This window comes from Dasypus novemcinctus, chromosome 31 (assembly GCF_030445035.2).
Source record: "Dasypus novemcinctus isolate mDasNov1 chromosome 31, mDasNov1.1.hap2, whole genome shotgun sequence".
NCBI classification, from domain to species: Eukaryota; Metazoa; Chordata; class Mammalia; order Cingulata; family Dasypodidae; genus Dasypus; species Dasypus novemcinctus.
The window spans coordinates 19,744,050-19,767,948 of NC_080703.1; the positions used below are offsets into that span (position 1 = coordinate 19,744,050).

General features: G+C 37.7%; 1 protein-coding gene across 9 annotated transcripts in view; it reads right to left on the bottom strand.

The window, feature by feature from the left end:
- The window catches only part of GOLGA4 (golgin A4), a 148,231-nt gene that overhangs the window by 93,564 nt on the left and 30,768 nt on the right, over positions 1 to 23,899 (bottom strand). For 4 of the 9 annotated variants that reach the window (XM_004471160.5, XM_004471159.5, XM_004471161.5 and 1 more), the window contains exons 2-4: positions 18,768 to 18,857; positions 8,778 to 8,876; positions 5,017 to 5,082 (exon numbers count right to left, since the gene is read on the bottom strand). In XM_004471160.5, the coding sequence (XP_004471217.2) occupies positions 5,017 to 5,082; positions 8,778 to 8,876; positions 18,768 to 18,857 (255 nt within the window). The remainder of the gene's footprint in view (positions 1 to 5,016; positions 5,083 to 8,777; positions 8,877 to 18,767; positions 18,858 to 23,899) is intronic. The other 5 variants (XM_012530074.4, XM_071212814.1, XM_071212815.1 and 2 more) reach the window with 2 other exon arrangements.

Genomic DNA, 23,899 nt, shown 5'->3' on the forward strand with positions numbered 1-23,899 from the left:
ACAAACGTACCACACTAATGTAATGTGTTAACTGTGAAAATTCCATGTGTGGGGGTATATGGTAACTCTCTATTTTCTGCATGATTTTTCTCTAAGCCTACAAATTCTTTAATTAAAAAAAAAGTTTTTAACTCAATACACACTTTAAATTTGTATATTTCATTATACATAAATTTTTATCTCAAAAGAAAATACAAATATTGATCTCTAGGTAATGATATACACATGCTGAAGTATTGGGGGGAAAGTACTCGTCTGCAACTTATGTTGAAATGCATTTAAAAAATAAGATGTATTAAGGGATGGTAAGACAGATGGATAGTTGGAGAGATTTGTGATTAAAGAAGTATAATGGTAGAATGTAGGTGGTGAATATATAGGTATACACAGTTACCTTCTCTCAAATTTTCTGTATGTTTGAAATTTTCCATAATAAATGGTTGAAAATAAAAGAACAAAGAGTATTCAAAAACTAGCAATAAAAAATTCAAAATTAAATTGTAATACTCCTACAATTTCTCTCATATTAAAAAATGCAGATTTTTAAACAAAGGGTTTTTCCCTCATAATTAAAAAAATAAAAATCACAAATGAGAAAGGCCATTTAAATCTGTTTTCCTCTATTAAATTTAATGAGATTCAGTTCTCATTTTCTCCTCACAGCATATAAATTTAAATGAGGCCATATGTGGCAAAAAAATTCCAGCTAGCCTGAGTGGTATTTTGTTTTTAGCTATAGTAACGACACTATGGTAAAACGTAGGCAGGCCAAAACTCATTTCAGAGTGGCATCCTCTGTTCCTGTAACCTTTTCTTCTGAGTTTAGCTGTGGGGTACATAACCTGAGCATGCACAGAAGCACTGACTCTTGTCCTTTAGACAACCTTTGAGACAGCAGGGACAGACTTCACCTCCCTCGTAACCGAGACTGTGATGACCGGGACATCGGAAGCAGATGAAATGTGAGAGGTCCTTTAATAAGGAAGATTTTGTCTAAAATCCACTCTAGCACATATGGACAACTCTATAATTAACCAATTGGACTATACCAAGCCAAACCCCACCTCTCACCTCCCGTTCTCATAAAATCTCCTTAGAGCTCAGATAGGGAAGACTAATTTGAGCCTTGACTCGTCTCCATGCCAACTGACCTTGCATTAAAGCTCTTTCTTTTCTCAAAATCCAGAAGTCATAGTATTGGCCTCTATGTATGTTGGGCAGCAAGCCCTTGCTCAATAATAGTGTCAATAACTAGCTGCCAGTGCTCAGGCAAATGATTTAAGATTTCAAGCCTGGGCTACTCCTAACTCCTGAAATACTAAATGAATGATCCAGTGAAACTGTTTTACTTTATCTTATCTGATAAAGAGAAATGTTCAGATATTCCTATTGTTTTACAAAATAGATCTCTATTACCAGGTGACATTAATTATTTTCAAATATCTGAGTTTTTTTTAAGTCTGTTTGAGGTAAAATATCAGTTTTATGCATTCCTCTGTAACTGAATGAATGAATCACTTCAATTAGTGGAATTTCATGAACTATATTAAACAGTATCTATGCTACTAGAATAAAAATTTTAAAACCACAGAACTGTACAAACACAAAGAGAGAACCCTAATGTAAACTATGAACTATAATTAAAATAATTGTAATGATATTATTTCATCAATGTTAACAAAAGTACCACAGCAATGCAAATATTAACAATAGGGTAAAGCGTAGGTGTGGGGGGGAGGGTATATAGGAACTATTTTCTGCATGATTTTTCTGTTAACCTATAACTGCTCTAATAATAAAAGAAAATTTAACTGTTTATACATTTTTCTCTCCCCTTCCCCACCCCACCCCCAGTTGCTGGCCCTCTGTATCCGCTTGTATTCTTGTCAGTGGCACCAGGAATCTGTGTCTCTTTCTGTTGCATCATCTTGCTGCGTCAGCTCTCCGTGTGTGCGGCGCCACTCCTGGGCAGGCTATGCTTCCTTCAAGCGGGGCGGCTCTCCTTATGGGGTGCACTCCTTGTGTGTGGGCTCCCCTATGTGGGGGACACCCCTGCATGGCACGGTACTCCTTGCGTGCATCAGCACTGCATGTGGGCCAGCTCACCACACGGGCCAGGAGGCCCTGGGTTTGAACCCTGGACATCCCATGTGGTAGGCAGATGCTCTATCATTTGAGCCAAATCCACTTCCCTTGGGCTTGTTTTTTACCATGTCTTCTACTTTGATGCCAATTCTGATTTCTAGCTGCCATTAATATGAAACATTCCATACTTTCATGTACATAATTCATTGTTTCTAGCTTACTAAACCCAACAACCAACTTGTCATAAATTTGTTTAAAATAAAAGTAAACAGATTGTGGCAATCTGAAATTCTTTTATGAATCCCAAAAAGAAAAAGATTATGTTTCTGAACTAATCCATTCCCATGGGTATGATTTTCAACTGGACTATGTCAGTGAGGCTTGACTCAGGGTGAATCTCCACCCTTGCTGAGTGTGATATAAACAGAGACCCACACAGGAAAAGGGAGCCACAATATTATCCTGATCCTGCCACGTGAGAGACAGGACTGAAGGAAAACAGAAGCCCCAAGCCAAGGAGCCAAGGACCAGGGAGAGATGAGCCATATGCCTGATACCTTATAGCTGAACTCAGGGAGAAGCGGAGTGACCGCGACTGACAGAAGAGGCCTGCGAAGAGACAAGCCCTATGCCTGGTTACCCGTGACTGGGCTCCGGGAGACAGTCGATTCTGGAGGGAAAGGCAGAGACCTCAACAGAGATCAATGGCCATCTTGTTTCACCACATGGCCGGACAACGAGATCAACAGTAGCTGACTGATGGGAAAGCAATTCTGATGGTGCCTTGATTTAAACATATCACAGCCTTCAGAAACTACAGCTTTTACTCCAAATAAAATTCCCCTTATAAAAGCCAACCTATTTTTGGTACTTTGCAACAGCAGTCCCGTTGGAAACTAAGACACAAGGCCTAACATACAGGAAACACTAAATTAATACTACCTGTTTATTTTATTACTTTTAAGAATGTATTTGTACTATGTTGGAAACTGAGGCACAGTGGCCTCACAAGGAGAGACGTGCTGTTTACACGGCTATGCTTGCACCCTAAGGAATGCTGTCACTAAGAGTTCCCGGCAAACAGGATGAAGCTGTTAAAGGCTGAAAGAAAAGATGAGCACATACCTTTCACAGTAAATAGAACACTTAGACTTTGTACCTTGAGATAAGATTTTTTTGAATTCCTTAGAGTTCCTTAGTAATGCTAATAGTTAAATGCACAAAAGTTGCTGCTTGTTGTGACTTAGACAACATGTTGCTGCTTTTTGTCACATAGACTGGGGCATATAGAGAGCCCCTTGTAAACAATAAAGTTGTCTGAGGAGTCATTACTCGCAGACCCCCTGATACCAGCTCACTCGTTCTTTGTGTTTCCTTCCCCCTTGTCTTTTTCTTTCATTCCCGATACCCTTCGGGTCCAAATCCCCAATAGTACTATTTTTTTATGTTTTAGGAAGTACTGGGGCTTGAACCCAAGATCTCCTACATGGGAAGCAGGCGCTTAAACCACTGAGCTACTCCGCTCCCCTGTACTATTTTTTAAGAAAGTGCAAAGCTTACTTCCTGAATATCACCCATTTTCTAAATGAGATTGTCATGCCATAAACAATTATTCTTCATGCTAATTAAAACTTTCCAGAGTTTGCTATAAAGCTGATTACAGTCATCCTAGTTTTTGCATTCTAGATTATTTAGTGTTTCTAGACTATTCTATACAGGCATCTTAATATTCTGTAAGGATCACCAGATACAACCAGTAGCATTTGGACTGACGCCTCCCAATATTTTACTCCTAAGTCATTTCACTCATAGAAAATGATATATTTGTAAAGCACCTGGGATCAGTTGGGAAGACTACTGAAGGGCAGAGACAACAAAACCAAGGACTTCAGCTGTCCCCAGAACCCAGCCAGGCCCCCTGAATGCAATGAGAATCTCAGCTCACAGGTAACCCATTCATGGAGTCTGGAAAGCTGTAATTTAAATATTTACGACACAATACTTTAGGACATTTTTGTCTGTGTTTAGTTCATAACTCATTTAGCTCACGAATCGAGTTATCTAGATTCATACCCCAGGTTCAAGAATTAGAAAGGTTATTGCTCAGTACTGGAGACTAATGAAAACCTTCAGGCTAGTGATGATAACCATTACCAAAACCAAAGCAAACAAATGTTCATCTCAGGCCATGCTATCATTAAGAGTTTTTTCACAAAATTTTTTTTCTTTTTTTTAAAGGGATCAAAAGAATGATACTTGAAACCCACTTTCCAAATACCTTCTTAAAATCAAATATTACCTAAATTCTCTAGTAGTTAAATACTCTGCAGTAGAGCAAACTCTAAAGAAGTCCCAGTTCCTTCAAATCCCCTTTTGAGATTATGTAATTTTAAAAATCTCTCTCAATATGACCATCTCCATAATCTTTTACAATTATAAAGACAGATTATATCTAAATGAAGAGTTTTCATTTCAAAGTCATTAATTTTTAAAATGAGTTTTTTTTCTTAAATAAATCAATTTTATTGATACATATTAACAAAGCATTAAATATCAAAGTGTAAAATCAATGGTATTTGGTATAATCACACAGTTGTGCATTCATCACTTCAATCATTATTAGAGCATTTTCATTATTTCAATAATAATAATAATAAAAGACAAACTTAAGAAAATTCTTCATTTTTCAGTCCCTCTATGCTTCCCCTTAAAAAGTGAGTTCTAATGGAAACTTACATTACTGACACACATACATAAATCACTTTCACTTAAAATTTCTTCTGAGAAAGGATCAACTAATTTGTATTTATCGTACACAATCAATCCATGGGCATCACTGTTTCAATGTAAAGTCAAATACTAATAATTAAAGTAGACTGACCAACACTCTGAAATGAGTTGCCATTTTTAAAAATAACATTAATAACATACCTGTGGAGTAGTTGGTTCACTTCCATTAATACTGTCGGAAGATTTCGCAGCATGGATAGACACATTCTAAAAAAAAGAAACAGATGTCATAAAGAAAAGGAATAGAACACTAAAGTTTTAAAAGTGTTCAGAACAAAGGCAAAGTACTAAGACCTATTAGATACATTTATCTATTAAACAAAATTAGTAATTGTTCATTTATTAGACTATTTTCATGCGAGGCAAAACTAGTATGGTAAGTATTTAGGAAAATTTATTTTGAATATATGTAACTTAAATAGCAAAGATTAGTATGAAGCAAAATTTATTTCAAGCTAATCACATACCTTTCCCTAATATAATGTCCCCAGGTTTTTCCCCCATGACAAAGTTAACATCAGGGATTCAATTAGCCAAACTCGTTCACCAAAAAAAAAAAATAATAATAAAAAAAAAAAACACAGTAATGTCAAATGTGCCCTACAATAAAATATAATTCAATTTAAAATTCTTTGGGTTAAGCTCTTGAAAATAACTTAGTAACAAGAAACTGAAATGCTTCACTCATTGAAGTGCAGTCTAAATAAAATGGTGTGGCTATTTTCATAAAAAAATATATCATTAAAAATATCTTCTTCCAAGTATGAAAGATTTTTGTTTTGTTCTGTTGGTATGACAAGTGTTCCAAGTTAAGCAACATTCTACTGATTACATCATAATATGTCATAGGTTCGATGAAAATGGATAAGATTCTTGAGATTCAAAATTCTCTATTGCATTCATTATACAATGTCTAATTAAAATTACTTAAAACTATAAAAGTAGCTCATGACAAAATAACTTCCATGTTTTAAACAAAAGCATTTCACCAAATACTAGGCACTATGTTTCAGTGATTTAATAGTTTAGTGCATTTCCCCTTACTTCTACAGCTGACCAAGAAAGGTCAAATTATTGATGTTATTTATTCTTCTTTTTTTTTTTTTTTTTAGGAGGTACCAGGGATTGAACCTGGGACCTCGTCCATGGAAAGCAGGCACTCAAACCACTGAGCGATACCCACTCCCTTATTCTTATACAAACAAAAGTTGAAAAAGTGCTCAGCTTTGCTAAAGTATTCTCGAACTTTTGAACTGTGATCAGGATTTGATAGTAAAGAATTAATAAATTTTAGATGTGATAAGTGTACACTGTACTATCTTTTAGAGATGTATACCAATATATTTGCATATGAAACATGATTTCTGAAATTTGCTTCAAATAATCTAATAGCAGGGGTGAAGATGGCTGCATTCAAAGGGATTGTGAATGTGATGTGGTGAGGGAAGTAGAGTAAGTTGAAACAGATATAAAAATAAGACTGGCCTTGAATTATTAATTGTTGACACTGGGTACTGGCTACTGGGAGAGGGAATTCCTTATTACTTCTACTTTCATAATATGTTTGAATTTTTCCCAAATAAAAAGTTGTTTTTTTTAATACCCTCCTCCCACTAAAAGAAAAAAGTTCTCGAATTGTATCAGACTAAGACAATTCTATAAAGATTCATAGGGAAGAAAGGTTGGGCAACATAAGAATTAACTTTTATTGTCCTGTTCTCTGTCATTTCAAAGAATTAGAAATTGTATACATGGCGTATATTTGTGTAGCATTACAATTAATACTTTCCAATCCTGAAAACACATTATACTACAAACTATATAATTAAAAATATACTTTATAGAGATCAGTAAGTCCTTTGGCTAGTCAGTACTAAAAAATAATAGGCAGTTAAATCATTAGGAGAAGAAATGAATGGGCTCCATAAAATATTTTTTAAGACTGGGACAAAGGTGGCAAGAGGTCCATATTGTTTCTTTTTTTTTCTTTTAAGGAGGTTCCAGGGATTGAACCCAGGACCTCGTACATGCAGAGTAGGCAGCTCAACCACTGGGCTACACCTGTTCTACCCATATTCTGTTTTCAAAGTAAATAACACTTAATGTAATCTAAGTATCTTTATTTTTTTAAGTATATTTTTTAAAAAGTAAATAACTTGACAAATGACTATGATCCACACAAAAATAGCTTTTCTAAAATTGTACAAGATATCACCTTATTTAACCAAGCAAATCACAATATTTAAAAACATTTCCCCCTCTCATCCTTACTTATTATTATACCATATAGATAAGTAAATGCAGGCTTTGCAAATAGCTATAATAAAAGAAGTATTGGCCTAAATTTTCCTGTAAATTTAAATTAGAAAGCTCTAGAAGCAAAATTAGAGATTTTGTCACTATCTGGAATGCTTCTCCATTTCTGCCTTTACAAGAAAACTTGTTCCTCTGTTAATTTTCAAATGTCCCTTCTTTTGTAAAGCTTCACCTGGTTTCCCCAAATGGCTAAAGCATTCCCTCCGTCTATATTCTCTTTTGATAAAGCCTTAATTCCTTTGCACTATAAGTGTATCTTAGCATCTTTGTCTCCATACTGAACTATAAGCTTTAGGGAGGGCAAGAACCCTACATTTTCATCTTTTATATTTTGTTCTATAGACACAAATAAGTTTTTATCTGAACTAATTATAAAATTTAAATAAGATTAGAGAAGACCTTTAGCCTATTTATTTTAAAACACTGCTAGAGCCTCCACCTTTTTATTAAAAGCATTTTTTGACAACAGGTACTCCATACAAATTGAGTGGGCCTAGGAGAAGCTACACCTCTTTAAAACACAAACACACACACACACAAACCAGTTTTGTATTACTATTCCATGGAGTATAAAGCAATATCATTTTATGTTTTTAGAGTAAGTTGGTAACTTCGCCCTTGTTGGGACTTCTGGCTCCCTCCCAAAGCCACTTTGAAAGCAGTGAGGTTCTTGTAGCCAGAGTCAAGGAGAGCCACTTTTCCCTGGGACTCAAGCTAAGACATTAATAGAACTCCAATATTCACTCTGAACTGTTTTTTTCTAAAACCAAATTAGAATATAAATTAGGATTAATATTGGCCATATACATACAACTACCTAGGGAGTTAAATCAAATTTCATATTTAAAAAAAAAAAAAATTAAAACCTTAATCCCAGATCAGTCAGAATCCAATCTAACACCAAAAGCTCTCCTTACTGGATAATCAAACATCTCTAAATTTTAATTTGCTAAATTCAATATTTACCAGATACTTCAAATAAGGGGAAAAATCCACCTTCCCAAGGTGAAATTACATAAAATGAGATTCAAACTGTTATAAATTCAGTTAAAAATTATAAGGCATTATTTTTTTTCAGATTTTTAATACACAGAAAACAGGCACTCACCCAAAAGATTTGTTATAACTATTTGTTATAGCAGAAGCCACTAACCTATTTAAAGTTGCTCAATATGAGTTTACATAACAATGCATTTTTCCCCTAAAAATGTAGTCACATCTTAAAACATTCTAAGCCTCCTACCAATAGTAGAAGAGAGATTTCTATTAATAGCAAGGCATACCATTTTTAGTTATTGAGCAAACAATCCCTTCAGAGACCACTTAAGAATTTTAGACCAAGTAAAGGCAGTCTTCACTACATTAATGAAAACAGTGTTATTTTGTTGTTAAAAAAGCTACCAAGAAGCACACCAGCCATCAGAATTCAGCATTTTACTCTCCGATTATTTAGAGCAGGGTTAGAAGAGGGCACTGAAGATGCTCTAAGAGATGGTCAGTGACAAGCAACACGAGCTTTGCTTCTACAATTACCAAATTGCTTTGCTTCCCAAAAAGGGAAGGCAGAAAGCGGTGGAAGGACTCACCACACTGTCAGTCTGTGTTTTAGGCTGTTTGGAGGAATCCAAAGCAAAGATAGTATACTCAGAGAGAAAAGCAGGCTCTGCTATCATCTCGGCTAGTAGCTGTCTCATTCAGTGTAATAAGCGGGGGTATAAAAATAAAACAAATGATGAAAAACAAATCATAACGGTATGTTGCAAAGTGTTCTCAACGACTTCAGCATGCACAGTACTAACAGTCTCTTATACCACCATCACCACCACCATACCCACAGAAATAATAAACTGGTGGGAAAGGCTGGGAATGGGGATGAGTTGATCAGTTTAGGATCACAAAGTGCATCTTACACACGTTACTTATTGGCACACAAATACGCAACAGGCACCACAGCACAAAGCATGTCTGGCAATTTGGTATAAGGATCTACACCAATAGACAGAATAAAGAGTAGAGAACACAAAGCCTTAGTATAACATTCATGAATACTGAGTCATTCATTTCTACATATTTAAAAAGACAGCATGGAGATCTGTAGGGAAACTAAAACACATAAAATTTTGAATAATCATTTACTTGTCTTTATATACAAAAATATTTTCCTCAAAAATATATTTATTAGAAACTTGAAACGGTAATTTATATTGTTTTAAGGGAAAATGCTATTATACTAACTAGCTCTTTTGGTATATATACTCTTCTGTGCGTCAGTTTTCTTTCATAAACTGTATACCACATACCAAAACACTAACAACCATGAGTTATACATAAAAGAAATTAAAATTAATTTTTATAATGGTGGTGCCACAAAAATACATGAAAAAACTGCATTGAACTATACACACACATGATGAGGACATGTAAAACTGGTGAAACTGAATAAGCTCTGTGGTTGTCAAGAGTATGTCAATATAAATTTCCTCGTTTTGAAAATACGCTGTAGTTACTCAAGGTGCTACAATTGGGATAAACTGGGTGAAGGGAACACAGGTCCTCTCCACACTTTCTTTTGGTACCTTTCTGTGAAATTCTAATTATTTCAAAATAAATACTTTAAAAATGAATCTTTTGAAAGATTTAGGAGTTGATAAATGTTGTTATAAAAAGAACTCAAATCAGAAAATAAAATGCCTGCAAGAGCTTAAGCTCTTAATATTTTTCATCTCAATACTGAAAGGGCTCTGAGTCCTTACTAGAGCCTTCACTAACTGTCACCTATTCCTATGTTAGAGACCATCTTACAGGAAGGACAAACTGAAGCCTTCTTTATTTTTCTATGTTAATAACTAGTACTCCTTAGACAGGATCCAAGAACTGACTATAAATTCTGAAACTTAGTATCATTAGTACCATGCTAAAATATGCCTGTATGGCGTTAGAGAATCATCCTATCCAAATTTCTACTCTTGCTGAAGAACTTACTGTCCCTGAATGCAGAAAGGTCGTGCTTTCAACACGACTTGACATCTTAAATTAAAAAGCTATGCAGAGGATAGTGGGAAGATGGTGTTGGATTAGGCACATAAGGCTCAGCTCTCTCACAAAAACAATGGAGAAGAAGCCAAAAGCTGCCTGAAGGAACTGCTGTGGGGGTCAGCGGACCAGGACAGTGCTTCACAACTCCCAGGAGCGTGACAGACAGAGACAAAGACGCTGAAATGACGAACTGTGAGTTACTAAACCCCCTGGCTGCCAGGAAGGGCTCCCCTCCCGACCCCCAAAATATTCGGTGGGGATAAAACCCCTGGCTCATTGCAGTTGACTGAAAGGGGAGCCTGTCAGCTGTTCCAAGGGGAAAAGGAAGGGTAGTTGGGGGGCTTTTCTTCAGTGAATTAGGCCAGCGGAGCCCACTTTGAATCTCGGCTCTGGCCAAACAAAAACAAAGGAAAACCAAGAGAGAGACACCTCCGTGAAAAGGTGTACCAACGAGTACCACCTGCTGGCCAGTATGGAAATTATAACATATGGACAAAATCTGCTTTTAGAGCTCTTTTTACCCAATCCCTGAGAGAAAGTCTGTGCTCCATTAGTGAGTCCCTGGCATGATTTTGATAACTTAAGCTAGGCAGCTTTTAAAACCTAGAGTATTAGAACCAAATATCAAAGAGGAGCTGTGAAAAAATAATAATAGGCAAGAGAGAGAAATTAGCCATCAGAGTAAATTCACAAATATATCAGATGCCTAGACATCAGAAAGAGATGGCCCAGCCAAAGGAACAAACCAAACATCCTGAAGAGATTCAGGATTTAAGACAATTAATCAATGATAATCACAAAACTCTCTTAGATCAATTTAAAGAGTTGAAAGAAAATATGGCTAAAGAGATAAAGGATATTCAGAAGACATTGGGTGAGTATAAAGAACAATTTGAAAGCCTACAAAATAACAGACCTTATGGGAATGAAAGACATGATGGAAGAGATTAAAAATACATTAGATGGGAAGCGGACGTGGCTCAACTGATAGAATGTCCGCCTACCATATGGAGGTCCAGGGTTCGATCCCCAGGGCCTCCTGACTCGTGTGGTAAGCTGGCCCACACGCAGTGCTGCTGCATACAAGGAGTGCCGTGCCACGCAGGGGAGCCCCATGTAGGGGCGCCCCACACACAAGGAATGTGACCTGCAAGGAGAGCCGCTGCGCGTCAAAAGAACGCAACCTGCCCAGGAGTGGCACCACACACACACAGAGCTGACGCAGCAAGATGATGCAACAAAAAGACATGCAGTTTCCCGGTGCGGCCTGATAATGCAAACAGACACAGAAGAACATACAGCGAATGGACAAAGAGCAGACAACAGGGGGGAAAGGGAGAGAAATAATAAAAAATAAATCTTAAAAAAAAAAAATACATTAGAGGTACATAGGAGCAGATGAATTGCTTGAAGACAGAATTAGTGATTTCAAATGAAGACAGAACAGCTAAAGTGGAAAAGACAGGGGAACAGAAACAGAAGAGAATGGAAAAATGGAACAGGGTCTCAGGGAATTGAATAACAACACAAAACACAAAAATATACATATTATGGGAAGCAGACTTGGCTCAATGGATAGGGCGTCCACCTACCACATGGGAGGTCCACGGTTGAAACCCCAGGCCTCCTTGACCCGTGTGGAGCTGGCCTATGCACAGTGCTGATGCGCGCAAGGAGTGCCCTGCCATGCTGGGGTATCCCAATGTAGGGGAGCCCCACACACAAGGAGTGTGCCCCGTAAGGAGAGCTGCCCAACATGAAAGAAAGTGCAGCCTGCCCAAGAACGGTGCCACACACACGGAGAGCTGATGCAACAAAAAGCACAGATTCCCAGTGCCGCTGATAAGGATCGAAGTGGTCACAGAAGAACACACAGCGAATGGACACAGAGAGCAGACAACCTGGGGTGGGTGGGGAGGGAAGGGGAGAGAAATAAATAAAAAATAAATCTTAAAAAATATATATGTGTATATATATATACAAACGCACACAAATTATCTATGTCCCAGAAGAAGAAAATGAAAAAGGAGCAGAAAGACTATTTGATGAAATAATGACTGCAAACTTCCCTACCCTTACGAAAGACATCAATATCCAAGAAGAATAATACACCAAACAGCATAAACACAAAAAGACCTACTCCAAGACACCTACTACTCAGAATGACAAATATCAGAAATAAAGAAAGGATTCTGAAATCAGCAAGAGAAAAGCAAAAAGCATCACATAAAATGGAACCTCGATAAGATTAAGTGCTGACCATCAAAAACCATGGAGTAGAGAAGAAAGTAGTACGATATATTTAAGCATTGAAAGAGAAAAAGTGTTAGCCAAGAATTCTGTATCTGGCAAAACTGTCCTTCAGAAATAAGGATAAGTTCAAAGTCTTCACAGACAAAACTGATAGAATATGTTACCAAAAGAACAAGAGATACTAAGGGGAGTGCTGCAGTCTGAAAGGAAATAACAAGGGCAAGAAACTTGGAGAAGAGTGTAGAAATGAAGATTAACAGAAAGGGTAAATAAAAGGGTAAAAAGATAGACTACAGTACAATATGACAACAGAGAGACCATGGTCAAAATGGATGAATCAAGTAATGCCTCTACAGTTATAACATTGAATGTTAATGGCTTGAACTCCCCAAACAAACGACACAGACTGATAGAATGGATTAAAAAAACAGGACCCATCTATATGTCACCTACAAGAGACTCACCTCAGATGTAAGGACACAACTAGGTTAAAAGTGAAAGGTAGGAAAAATATATTCCATGCAAAGACTTCAATACACCACTCTCAGTATTGCATAGAACATCTGAACAGAGGATAAACAGAGAATTTGAATAAAACGATAAGTGAACTAGACCTAACAGACATCTATAGAGCAATGCACTCTAAAACAGCAGAATATACATTCTTTTCAAACAAGACAAGTCTCAATAAATTTAAATAAAGATTGAAATTATACAAAACATTTTCACTGATCATAACAGAATGAAGCTGGGAATCAATAATGGATGGAAAAAGGGAAATTCATGAATACATGGAGATTAAACAACAAACACTCTCAATCAGTGGGTCAAAGAAGAAAATGCAAAAGAATTCAGCAAATATCTTAAGACAAAGGAAAATAAGAACACAACATATCAAAACCTATGGAACACTGCAAAGCAGTACTGAGGAAAATTTAAAGCCCCCAATGCTTACATTAAAAAAAGAGCTAAAAGTTATGATCTAACTGCACACCTGGAAGAACTACAAAAAGAACAGCAAGCTAATTCCAAACCAAAACAGACAAAACAAATAGTAAAGATGAGAGGAGAAATAAAATAAATCAAGAAAAAAAAAAAAAAAACAACAAAGAGAATCAACAAAACCAAAAGTTGGGGAAGCAGATGTGACTCAAGTGATTGGGCTCCCATCTACCATATGGGGGATTCCACCCAGTTGGACCAGGACAGTCATTTCAACAAATGGTGCTGGGAGAACTGGATAGCTATATCCAAAAAAGGAAAAAGAAGACCTCTATCTCACACTTTATACAAATATTAACTCAAAATGGATCAAGGACTTTAATATAAAAACCACCACCATAAAACTCCTAGAAGAAAATGTAGGAAAACATCTTCAAGATCTTGGGGTAAGCACGAGATTCTTAAACCTTACACCCAAACACGGGGAACAAAAGAAAAGAGATAAATGGAACCTCCTCAAAATTCTACAGAACTTCAAATTCTTCAAAATTCTCAAGGCTTTGTCAAAAGGCAGCTGACTCAATGAGAGAAAATATTTGGCAATCACATATCTGATAAGGGCTTAATATCCATGATATATAAGAAGATTATACAACTCAACAATAAAAAGACAAACGACCCAATTAAAAAAATGGGCAAAAGACAATTATCCAAAGAAGAAATACAAATGGCAAAGAAACACATGAAAAAATGTTCAACATCACTAGCAATTAGGGAAATGCAAATCAAAACTACAATGAGGTATCATTTCACACCTATTAGACTGGCCACTATTAAATAGTCAGCAAACTATAAATGCTGGAAAGGATGTGAAGAGGTAGGAATGCTTATTCACTGTTGGTGGGAATGTAGAATGGTACAGCCACTGTGGAAGACTGTTTGACACCTCCTAAGAAGGCTGAATATAGACTTTTCATGGACCCAGGAATATCTTTGCAGGTATATACCCAGAAGAACTGAGAACAGTAACATGAATAGACATCTGCACACTGATGTTCACAGCAGCATTATTTATGACAGCCAAAACCTGGAAACAACCCAGGTGTCCATCAACTGAAGAATGGATAAACAAATTGTGGAGTATACACAGGATGGAATATTATGCAGCTGTAAGAAGAAATGAAGTCATGAAGCATATGACAACATGGATAACCTGGAGGACATTATGTTGAGTGAAGCAAGCTAGGCTCAAAAGGACAAATACTGTATGACTGTGCTATGATGAACTAAATATATTATGTGAAATATAAATATGAGAAGTATGAATATGGGTAGAATTTATATATAAGACCATTTTTCTTTGAAGCTGAACAAATGTAAGTAATACTACAAAAAATTACTATCAGACCAAGAAGAAATTATACTAAGTGAAGGAGGCCAGACACATTGTACTAGATATTGTATGTTCCCATTTATTTAAAATATAAATACAAATCAATTTATAAAGTTAAAAGTAGTTTAATGGTCATGTAGGTCTGAGGAAGGAATGCTAAGGGGTGTAGAGTCTTTCTTTTTGGAGTAATTTAATTGTTCTAAAATTTTTGAGATGATGAATCTGAAACATTTGTGATTATACTAAAAGCCATTGATAATACACTGTGGATAGAATAGCCAGAAACAGCTGCTCTGTACAGTGGGGGAAGCACAGAGATTGAAAGGTGGGGAATTTTCTTATTTGTCTGTTCTGTGCTTATTATTATTCTTGAAATAATGAAAATGCTCTAATAATGACTGGATTATATGAAATACCAATTATACCCTTTGGATGAACTGCATGCTTTATTAAAATATATCAATAAAATTAATTGGTTTACAAACAAAAAGCTATACAAATTCACTCTTCTTAGGCATCCAAAGTTATTTTTTTTTTAAAGATATATTTTATTTTATTTCTCCCCCTCTCCCATATTGTTGTTTGCACTTGCTCTCTGGGTCTGTTCATTGCATGCTCTCTATGTCTGCTTGTGTTCTTTTTTTAGGAGGCACCGGGAACCAAACCCGGGACCTCCCATGTGGGAAAAAGGTGCCCAATTGCTTGAGTCACCTCCACTCCTTGCTTGTTGTGTCTTTCATAGTGTTTCCTCATTGTGCCTTCTCATTGCGTCATCTTGTTGCGTCAGCTTGCAGCACCAGCCCATCTCATCAGCTTGTGTCTTGCTCATCTTCTTTAGGAGGCAATAGGAAATGAACCCTCCCGTGTGGTAGGTAGGTGCCCAACTTCTTGAGTCACATCCACTTCCTCCCAAAGTTAATTTCTGAAATAAAGTCACTCTTTTTTTTAAAGATTTATATTTATATTTTTTATTTTTTGTCCCTCCCCTCCCAAGATGGCTCTCTCATCTGTCCGCTCATTGCCTGCTTGCTGTGTCTGCTCGTCTTCTCTGAGGCACCAGGAACTGAACCCAGAACCTCCCACATGGGAGGCGAGTGCCCAAACGCTGAGCCACATCTGCTCCACACTGGCTGCATCATCCACTAGCTGAAGCATCCGCTGGTTGTGGTGTCCACTGGTTGCAGCCTCTGCTCGTTGCAGTGTCTGCTTGCCATGGTGGTTATGGCATCTGCTGGTTGTGGTGTCTGCTAGTTGTGGCATCTGCTGCTTGTGGCATCTGCTGGTTGCAACACCTGCTCACCTTCTTTAGGAGGCACCAGGAACCGAACCTGTGACCTCCCATGTGGGGGGCAGGCGCCTACCTGCTTGAGCCACATCCGCTCCTTGAAATAACATCACTCTTGCCCAGACGAGGAAGTAACTCAACAAGAAAGAATATATTTGAAACTTTAAGAGAAAAACACAAATGCTAATGCCCAGTAAAGAAAAACATGTTGCCCAAATTTCAAAAGAAGATGCTACCAAACTACAATTTACTCTCCAACCCCCAGTCCAAGTGAAAGCAGAGTATATGAAAACTACTTTCCATTGACAACTACCCCCTCAAACCCTTTCTCCCAACTTGTCCTTGCCATTTGCTTCTTATGCCTTTTAAAGTCTCACAAACACTGGTTTTCAAATATTTTCCTTAAAATATCTCAAATTCTGTTCAAATTCTGATCCAAATCCGCTAAGAATTTAATCCACCTCTTCCTTTCTGGTCTAACACTGAAGCCATCAGTTGAACTGACACGGGTTTGAAGTGTTACATGTCTGAACATTCAGGAAGAACTACCTGAAACTCCTCTAAGATACTTGTTGAGTGAAGGGGAAATAAACAAATAAAATCTTAAAAAAAATAGATATATATATGGAAAAAAAATTCTCTCCAACAGAATGATCTGAATCTTCACATAACAAAAGATTTACAAGTTATGAGGCAAAAGGAAAAGAATGCTGATCTAAACAAATACACGTAGATTTTTTTTCAATTTTGAAAATAATAAACACACTTTTTAAGCATACTAACATAAAAAATCCAGTTCCTATAAATGAAGAAAATGGTACTTCAACATATGAAAATGGGGAAGTGGACTTGGCCCAATGGATAGGGCGTCTGTCTACCACATGGGAGGTCTGCGATTCAAAGCCCGGACCTCTTTGACCCGTGTGGAGCTGGCCCACGCGCAGTGCTGATGCGTGCAAGGAGTGCCCTGCCACGCAGGGGTGCTCCTTGCGTAGGGGAGCCCCACGTGCGGGGAGTGCGCCGCGCAAGGAGAGCCGCCCAGCGTGAAGGGAAGTGCAGCCTGCCTAGGAATGGTGCCGCACAAACAGAGCAGATGCAACAAAAAGAAACACAGACTGCCAGTGCGGTTGTCAACAACAGAAGCGGAGAGAACACGCAGCAAATGGACACAGAGAACAGACAACTGGGGGGGGGAGAGGAGATAAATAAATGAATGAACGAATAAATAAAGAATTTTTTAAAAACATGAAAATCAACTCATATTGATCAAATATACCATATCAGTAAGACAAAAGATAAAAAATCACATTCAAATTGCTACAGAAAAAGGATGTGACAAAATTCAAATACCCTTTCATAACGAAAACACACAGCAAATTAGGAATACAGATGAACCTCCTTAAATAATAAAGGCAATTTATCAAAAAATACAGCTGACATCATAGTCAATTGTGAAAAAAAGATTTCTCCCTAAGATGAGGAACAAGACAAAGACACCTGCTTACATCACTGTTATTCAACATTATATTGGAAGTCCTAGCCATAAGACAAGAAAAAGAAATAAAAGGCATCCAACTGGAAAGAAAGAAGTAAAACCATCTCTACTTGCAGATAATATGATTGTATATATAGAAATTCCCAAAGTTCAACAATAGAACTACTAGAGATAACAAATGACTTCAGCAAAGTTGAAGAATACAAGATTAAAAAAAAAAAATTCAATTGTGTTTCTATACACCAGCAATGAACAAGCTGAAAATGAAAAGATGACTGGTTAGTGGTTTTCTGAGTTCTAACTTACAGATTTATAGAACTGTTTAAAAAAAACATTATTAAACTTTTGTGTAGATGCCCTCTCCTTCTGCCCAGGTAAACAGTTTCTTTTAGTTTCTGCTTGTGTCATCAAAATTACTTTCCCATTCAGAGATTACAGAAATAGACTTATAGATTTTTAGTATTTCAAATTTTTTTAACATTCAAATCTTTAATTTATTAAATACAACCCAAATGTCTAACTATGACATTTACATTTAGAAAGCTTTTTTTTTTTTTAAATAAGAGGTAAAACTGTAAAGAAAAGGAAGAAAATGAATTCCAAGAAGTCATGACAGTGATAATCTTATGGAAACAGGAAAGAAGCATGAAAATGCTGGCAATTGTCTTACCATCACTTGGACAGTAGTTACCTGGGCACTCACTTTGTGATAATTAACTAATTTGTATATTTATTTTAACCCACATTTCTGTGTCTGTGTTACACATCAAAGAGTTTTAAAATAATTGATCTAATCTGAGCTACAGTGCCAGCGGTAATTTACATAGTAACAGTTAATTCTGTTTCCACTTACTAGGCTTGAAATATGTAGGGCTTTATTCCCGATGATGCTATCTTAAACATACAAAATGAATGATGCCAAATTATTCTGAAAATTTAAAACATTAAATGGAGTATATTATCCTCTCAAGTTTCTCAAAGAAAACACATTTTACCAAAGCTACTATTTGAACAAAAAAGAAAAAGAACAATTATGTTACTAATAAAAATACCTAAGAAATACATAATTGACCTGCCAAAATAATTTCCTATTTGTTATCAATAGTAGCATTATATATTAGATTAATTAGCTTCTTGTCAAAGATGTAGTAGAGAAAAAATTCCAAACTTACTTCTCTATCGGGTGTACCTTCATCAAGCTGCTCTGTAAATGAAGATGTCCTGCTCCTGATTTTTGCTGACACTGAAGAATTGGAAGAAGCCTAGATTTAAAAAATCATCAAAAATTAGAAAGATGACACTGACTAGTGTACTATGGTGCATGTTCTCAATCCGTGCACAAGCACAAAAAGGAGCAAACATAGGAAAAGCAGAAAAGGATAACTAAAATCAAATAGAAGACCCAGGCTACCTACTGCGACCTTGTCTCATTCTGCCACCAACTAGAATCATAATCTTAGCCAAATCAGCTTTTTTTTTTAATGTTTACACTCTAACAGATAACTTCTTTTAAAGATTTATTTTTTCTTTCTTTCTCTCCCCCTTCCCCTGCCCTGCCAGTGTCTGCTCTCTATATCCATTCACTGTGTGGTCTTCTGTGTCTGCTTGTCAGCAGCACCAGGAATCTTTCTTTTTTTTTTTTTATTTCTCTCCTCTTCCCCCCGCCCAGTTGTCTATTCTCTGCATCCATTTGCTGTGTGTTCTTCTGTGACCACTTCTATCCTTATCAGTGGCACCGGGAATCCGTGTTTCTTTTTTTTTTTTTTAAAGATTTATTTATTTATTTAATTTCCCCCCTCCCCTGGTTGTCTGTTCTTGGTGTCTATTTGCTGCGTCTTGTTTCTTTGTCCGCTTCTGTTGTCATCAGCAGCACGGGAAGTGTGGGCGGCGCCATTCCTGGGCAGGCTGCTCTTTCTTTTCACGCTGGGCGGCTTTCCTCACGGGCGCACTCCTTGCGCGTGGGGCTCCCCTACGCGGGGACACCCTTGCGTGGCACGGCACTCCTTGCGCGCATCAGCACTGCGCATGGCCAGCTCCACACGGGTCAAGGAGGCCCGGGGTTTGAACCGCGGACCTCCCATATGGTAGACGGACGCCCTAACCACTGGGCCAAAGTCCGTTTCCCCCGTGTTTCTTTTTGTTGTGTCATCTTGCTGTGTCAGCTCTCCGTGTGTGAGGTGCCATTCCTGGGCAGGCTGCACTTTCTTTTATGCTGGGCAGCTCTCCTTACGGGACGCACTCCTTGCGTGTGGGGCTCCCCTACACGTGGGACACCCCTGCATGGCAGGGCACTCCTTGCATGTCTCAGCACTGCACATGGGCCAGCGCCACACGGGTCAAGGAGGCCCGGGGTTTGAACCATGGACCTCCCATGTGGTAGGCGGACGCCCTATCCATTGGGCCAAGTCCGCTTACCTGTGTCTCTTTTTTGTTGCATCATCATGCTGCATCAGCTCTCTGTGTGTGTGGCACCACTCCTGGGCAGGCTGCACTTTTTTCACACTGGGCACTTCTCCTTATGGGGCGCACTCCTTGTGCAGGGGTGTCCCCTACACAGGGGACACCCCTGCGTGGCACAGCACTCCTTGCGCACATCAGCACTGCGCGTGGGCCAGCTCACCACATGGGTCAGGAGGCCCTGGATTTGAACCCTAGACCTCCCATGTGGTAGGTGGATACTCTGTCAGTTGAGCCAAATCCACTTCCCCAAATTAGCTTTTTGAAGGCAGTGTATCCTCATATATAAAATAAGGTTGTGATAGTACCTATGATATTTGTATGGAAGTGAGATGCTGTAAAAAGATATTCCTCACATACAGTAACCAAAAAAAAAAAAAAAGTGAGAGTCACTACACTTATAATGGATGAAACAGACTTTAAGGGCAAAACCATTATTAGAGACAAGGAAGGACATTATATACTAATAAAATTCACCAGGAAGAAATAACAATCATAAATGCATATGCATATAACCAGGATGACCCAAATTACATGAGGCAAACACTGGCAAAACCAAAAGGAGAGGGAGCATATGTGGCTCGAGTGGTTGCACGCCTGCTTCCCACATAGGAGTACCCGGGTTTGGTTCCTGGTGTCTCCTAAAAACAAAAAGCAATGGAAAAATCAACTCATGAGAGTAGATGTGGCTCAGTGGTTGAGCACTGGCTCCCCACTTGAGAGGCCCCAAGTTTAATCCCTGGCCCTGGTACCTCAAAAAAAAAAAAAAAGAAAGAAAGAAAAAAGGGAGAGATAGATGTATCTACAATAATAGTTGGGAGACTTCAATATACCGCTCTCATCGTTGGATAGAACAACTTGTCAGAGAATCAATAAGAAACAGAGGGAAGCAGATTTGGCCCAATGATAGAGCATCCGCCTACCATATGGGAGGTCCAGGGTTCAAACCCTGGGCCTCCTGACCCATGTGGTGAGCTGGCCCATGCACAGTGCTGATGTGTGCAAGGAGTGCTATGCCATGCAGGGGTGTCCCCGCATAGGGGAGCCCCACGTGCAACGTGTGTGCCCCATAAGGAGAGCTGCCCAGGGCAAATAAAATGCAGCCCACCCAGGAGTGGCGCCACACACATGGAGAGCTGACCCAGCAAGATAATGCAACAAAAAGAGACACAGATTCCTGTGCCGCTGAAAAGAATACAAGTGGACACAGAAGAACACACAGTGAATGGACACAGGGAGCAGACAACTGGGGGGGGAGGAAGGGGAGAGAAATAAATTTTAAAAAAATAAATCTTAAAATAAAACAGAGAAACGGTTGTGGCTCAATTGATAGAGTGTCCACCTACAATATGGAGAGTCCAGTGTTCGATACCCAGGGCCTCCTGATCTGTGTGGTGAGCTGGCCCATGTGCAGTGCTGCCACGCACAAGGAGTGCCATGCCATGCAGGGGTGTCCCCTCATAGGGGTGCCCCACACGCAAACAGTGTGCCCCACAAGGAGAGCTGCCCCACACACACACACAAAAAAAAACAGAGAACTTGAATAAATAAATCTAATAGTCATATATAGAACACTGTACCCAAAAACAGCAGGATATACATTCTCCTCAAATGCTCATGGCCCCTTCTCCAGGATAGACCAGATGTTGGGTCACAAAACAGATCTCAATAAATTTTGAAGAACTGAAATTACACAAACCATTTTTTTCCTGGTCATAATAGAGTGAAGTTGGAAATCAACAACAGGTAGAAAAGCAGAAAATTCACAAATATATGGAGATTAAACAACACACTCTCAAAGAAATCAGTAATTATCAAGATGAATGAAAATGAGAACACAACCTATCAAAACCTATGGGATGCAGTGAAGGCAGTGCTGAGAGGGAAATGTATAGCCCTCAACGATTACATTAGAAGAAGAAGAAAGTTAAAATCAAAGAATTAACTACACAGTTAGAGGACCTAGAAAAAGAACAGCAAACCATTCCCAAAGCAAGCAGAAGGAAAGAAATAACAAAGATCGGAGCAGAAATTAATTAAATTGAGAATAAAAAAAGAAAGGATTAACAAAAAAGTTGTTCTTTGAGAAGAGCAACAAAATTTACAAACCCTCTGCTAGACTGACAAGATAAAAGAAAGATGCAAATAAATAAAATTAGAAATGAAAATGGGAACATTACTACTGACCCCACAAAAATAAGAGTTCCTAAAAGGATATTACAAACAATGGATGCCAACAAATTATACAACGGAGATGAAATGGATATATTCCTAGGAACACATGAACAACTTACACTGACCTTAGAAGAAGTAGAAGACTTCAACAAACCAATCACAAGTAAAGAGACTGAAAGAGTCATCAAACAACTCCCCATAACGAAAAGCCCTGAACCAGGTAAGCTTCACAGGTGAATTCTATCAAGCATTCAAAGAAGATTTAATACCAATCTTACTCAAATCCTTCCAAAAAACTGAACAGGAGGGAACACTACCAAACTCATTCTAGGAAGCCAACATTACTGTAGTATCAAAGTTAGATAAAGATATTCCGATAAATAAAATTACAGACCCATTTCCCGAAAGAATGTAGATGCAAAAATCCTCAACAAAATACTCACTAATCGAATCCAACAATGCTTTAAAAGAATTATTCATCATGATCAAGTGGGTTTTATCCCAGGCATGCCAGGGTGGTTCAACAAAAGAAAACCAATCATTGTAATACCTCACATTAATAAACAGAAGAAGAAAAATCCCATGATCATCTCAATTAATGCAGAGAAGGTAACTGACAAAATCCATCATCCTTTCTTGATAAAAACACTCCAAAAGATAGGAGTTGAAGGATACTTTTTTAACATGATAAAGGGTATATATGATAAACCCAAAGCTAACACTGCACTCAATGGTGAAAGACTGAAAGATTTCCCATTACCATCAGGAACAAGACAAGGATGCTCACTGTCACCACTGTTGGTCAATATCATGCTAGAGTTTCTAGCTAGAGCAATTAGGCAAGAAAAAGAAATAAAAGGCGTCCGAATTGGAAAGAAAGAAGTAAAACTTTTCCTATCCACAGATAATATGATCCTATATCTAGAAAGTCCTGAAAAATCTACAAGAAAGTTACTAGAATTAATAGACAAGTTCAGCAAAGTGGCAGTAGACAAGGTTAATATGCAGAAGTCAATAGCATTTCTATACACAACTGATGTGCAATCTGAGGAGGAAATCAGAAAAAATTTCCATTTATAATAGCAACTAAAACAATCAAATATTTAGGAATAAACTTAACCAAGGACTTAAAGCACTTGCATTCTGAAAACTACAAAACACTGCTAAAAGAAATCAAGAAGATGTAACTAAAAGAACATTCCATGTTCTTTTTTGGATTGGACGACTAAATATTGTAAAGATGTCAATTCTACCCAAATTGATAAACAGATTCAATGCAATCCCATTAAAAATACCAACAATCTTTTTTAAAGTAATGGAGAACCCAATTATCAAATTTATTTAGAAGAGTAAGGGATTCTGAATAGCCAGAAACATCTTAAAAAGGAATAACAAAGTTGGAGGACTCTCACATCCAGACTTTAAATCATATTAGCTAGCTATAGTAGTAAAAACAGCATGATACTGAATAAAGATAGATATATAGACCAATGGAATCTCACTGATTGTTCAGAAATAAACCCTCAAATCTATAATCAAGTGATCTTTGACAAGGCTATCAATTCCACCCAGCTAGGTCAGAACAGTCTCTTCAACAAATGGTGCTGAAAGAACTGACTATCCTTACCTAAAAGAAAGAAGTACCCCTATCTCATACCTTACACAAAAATTA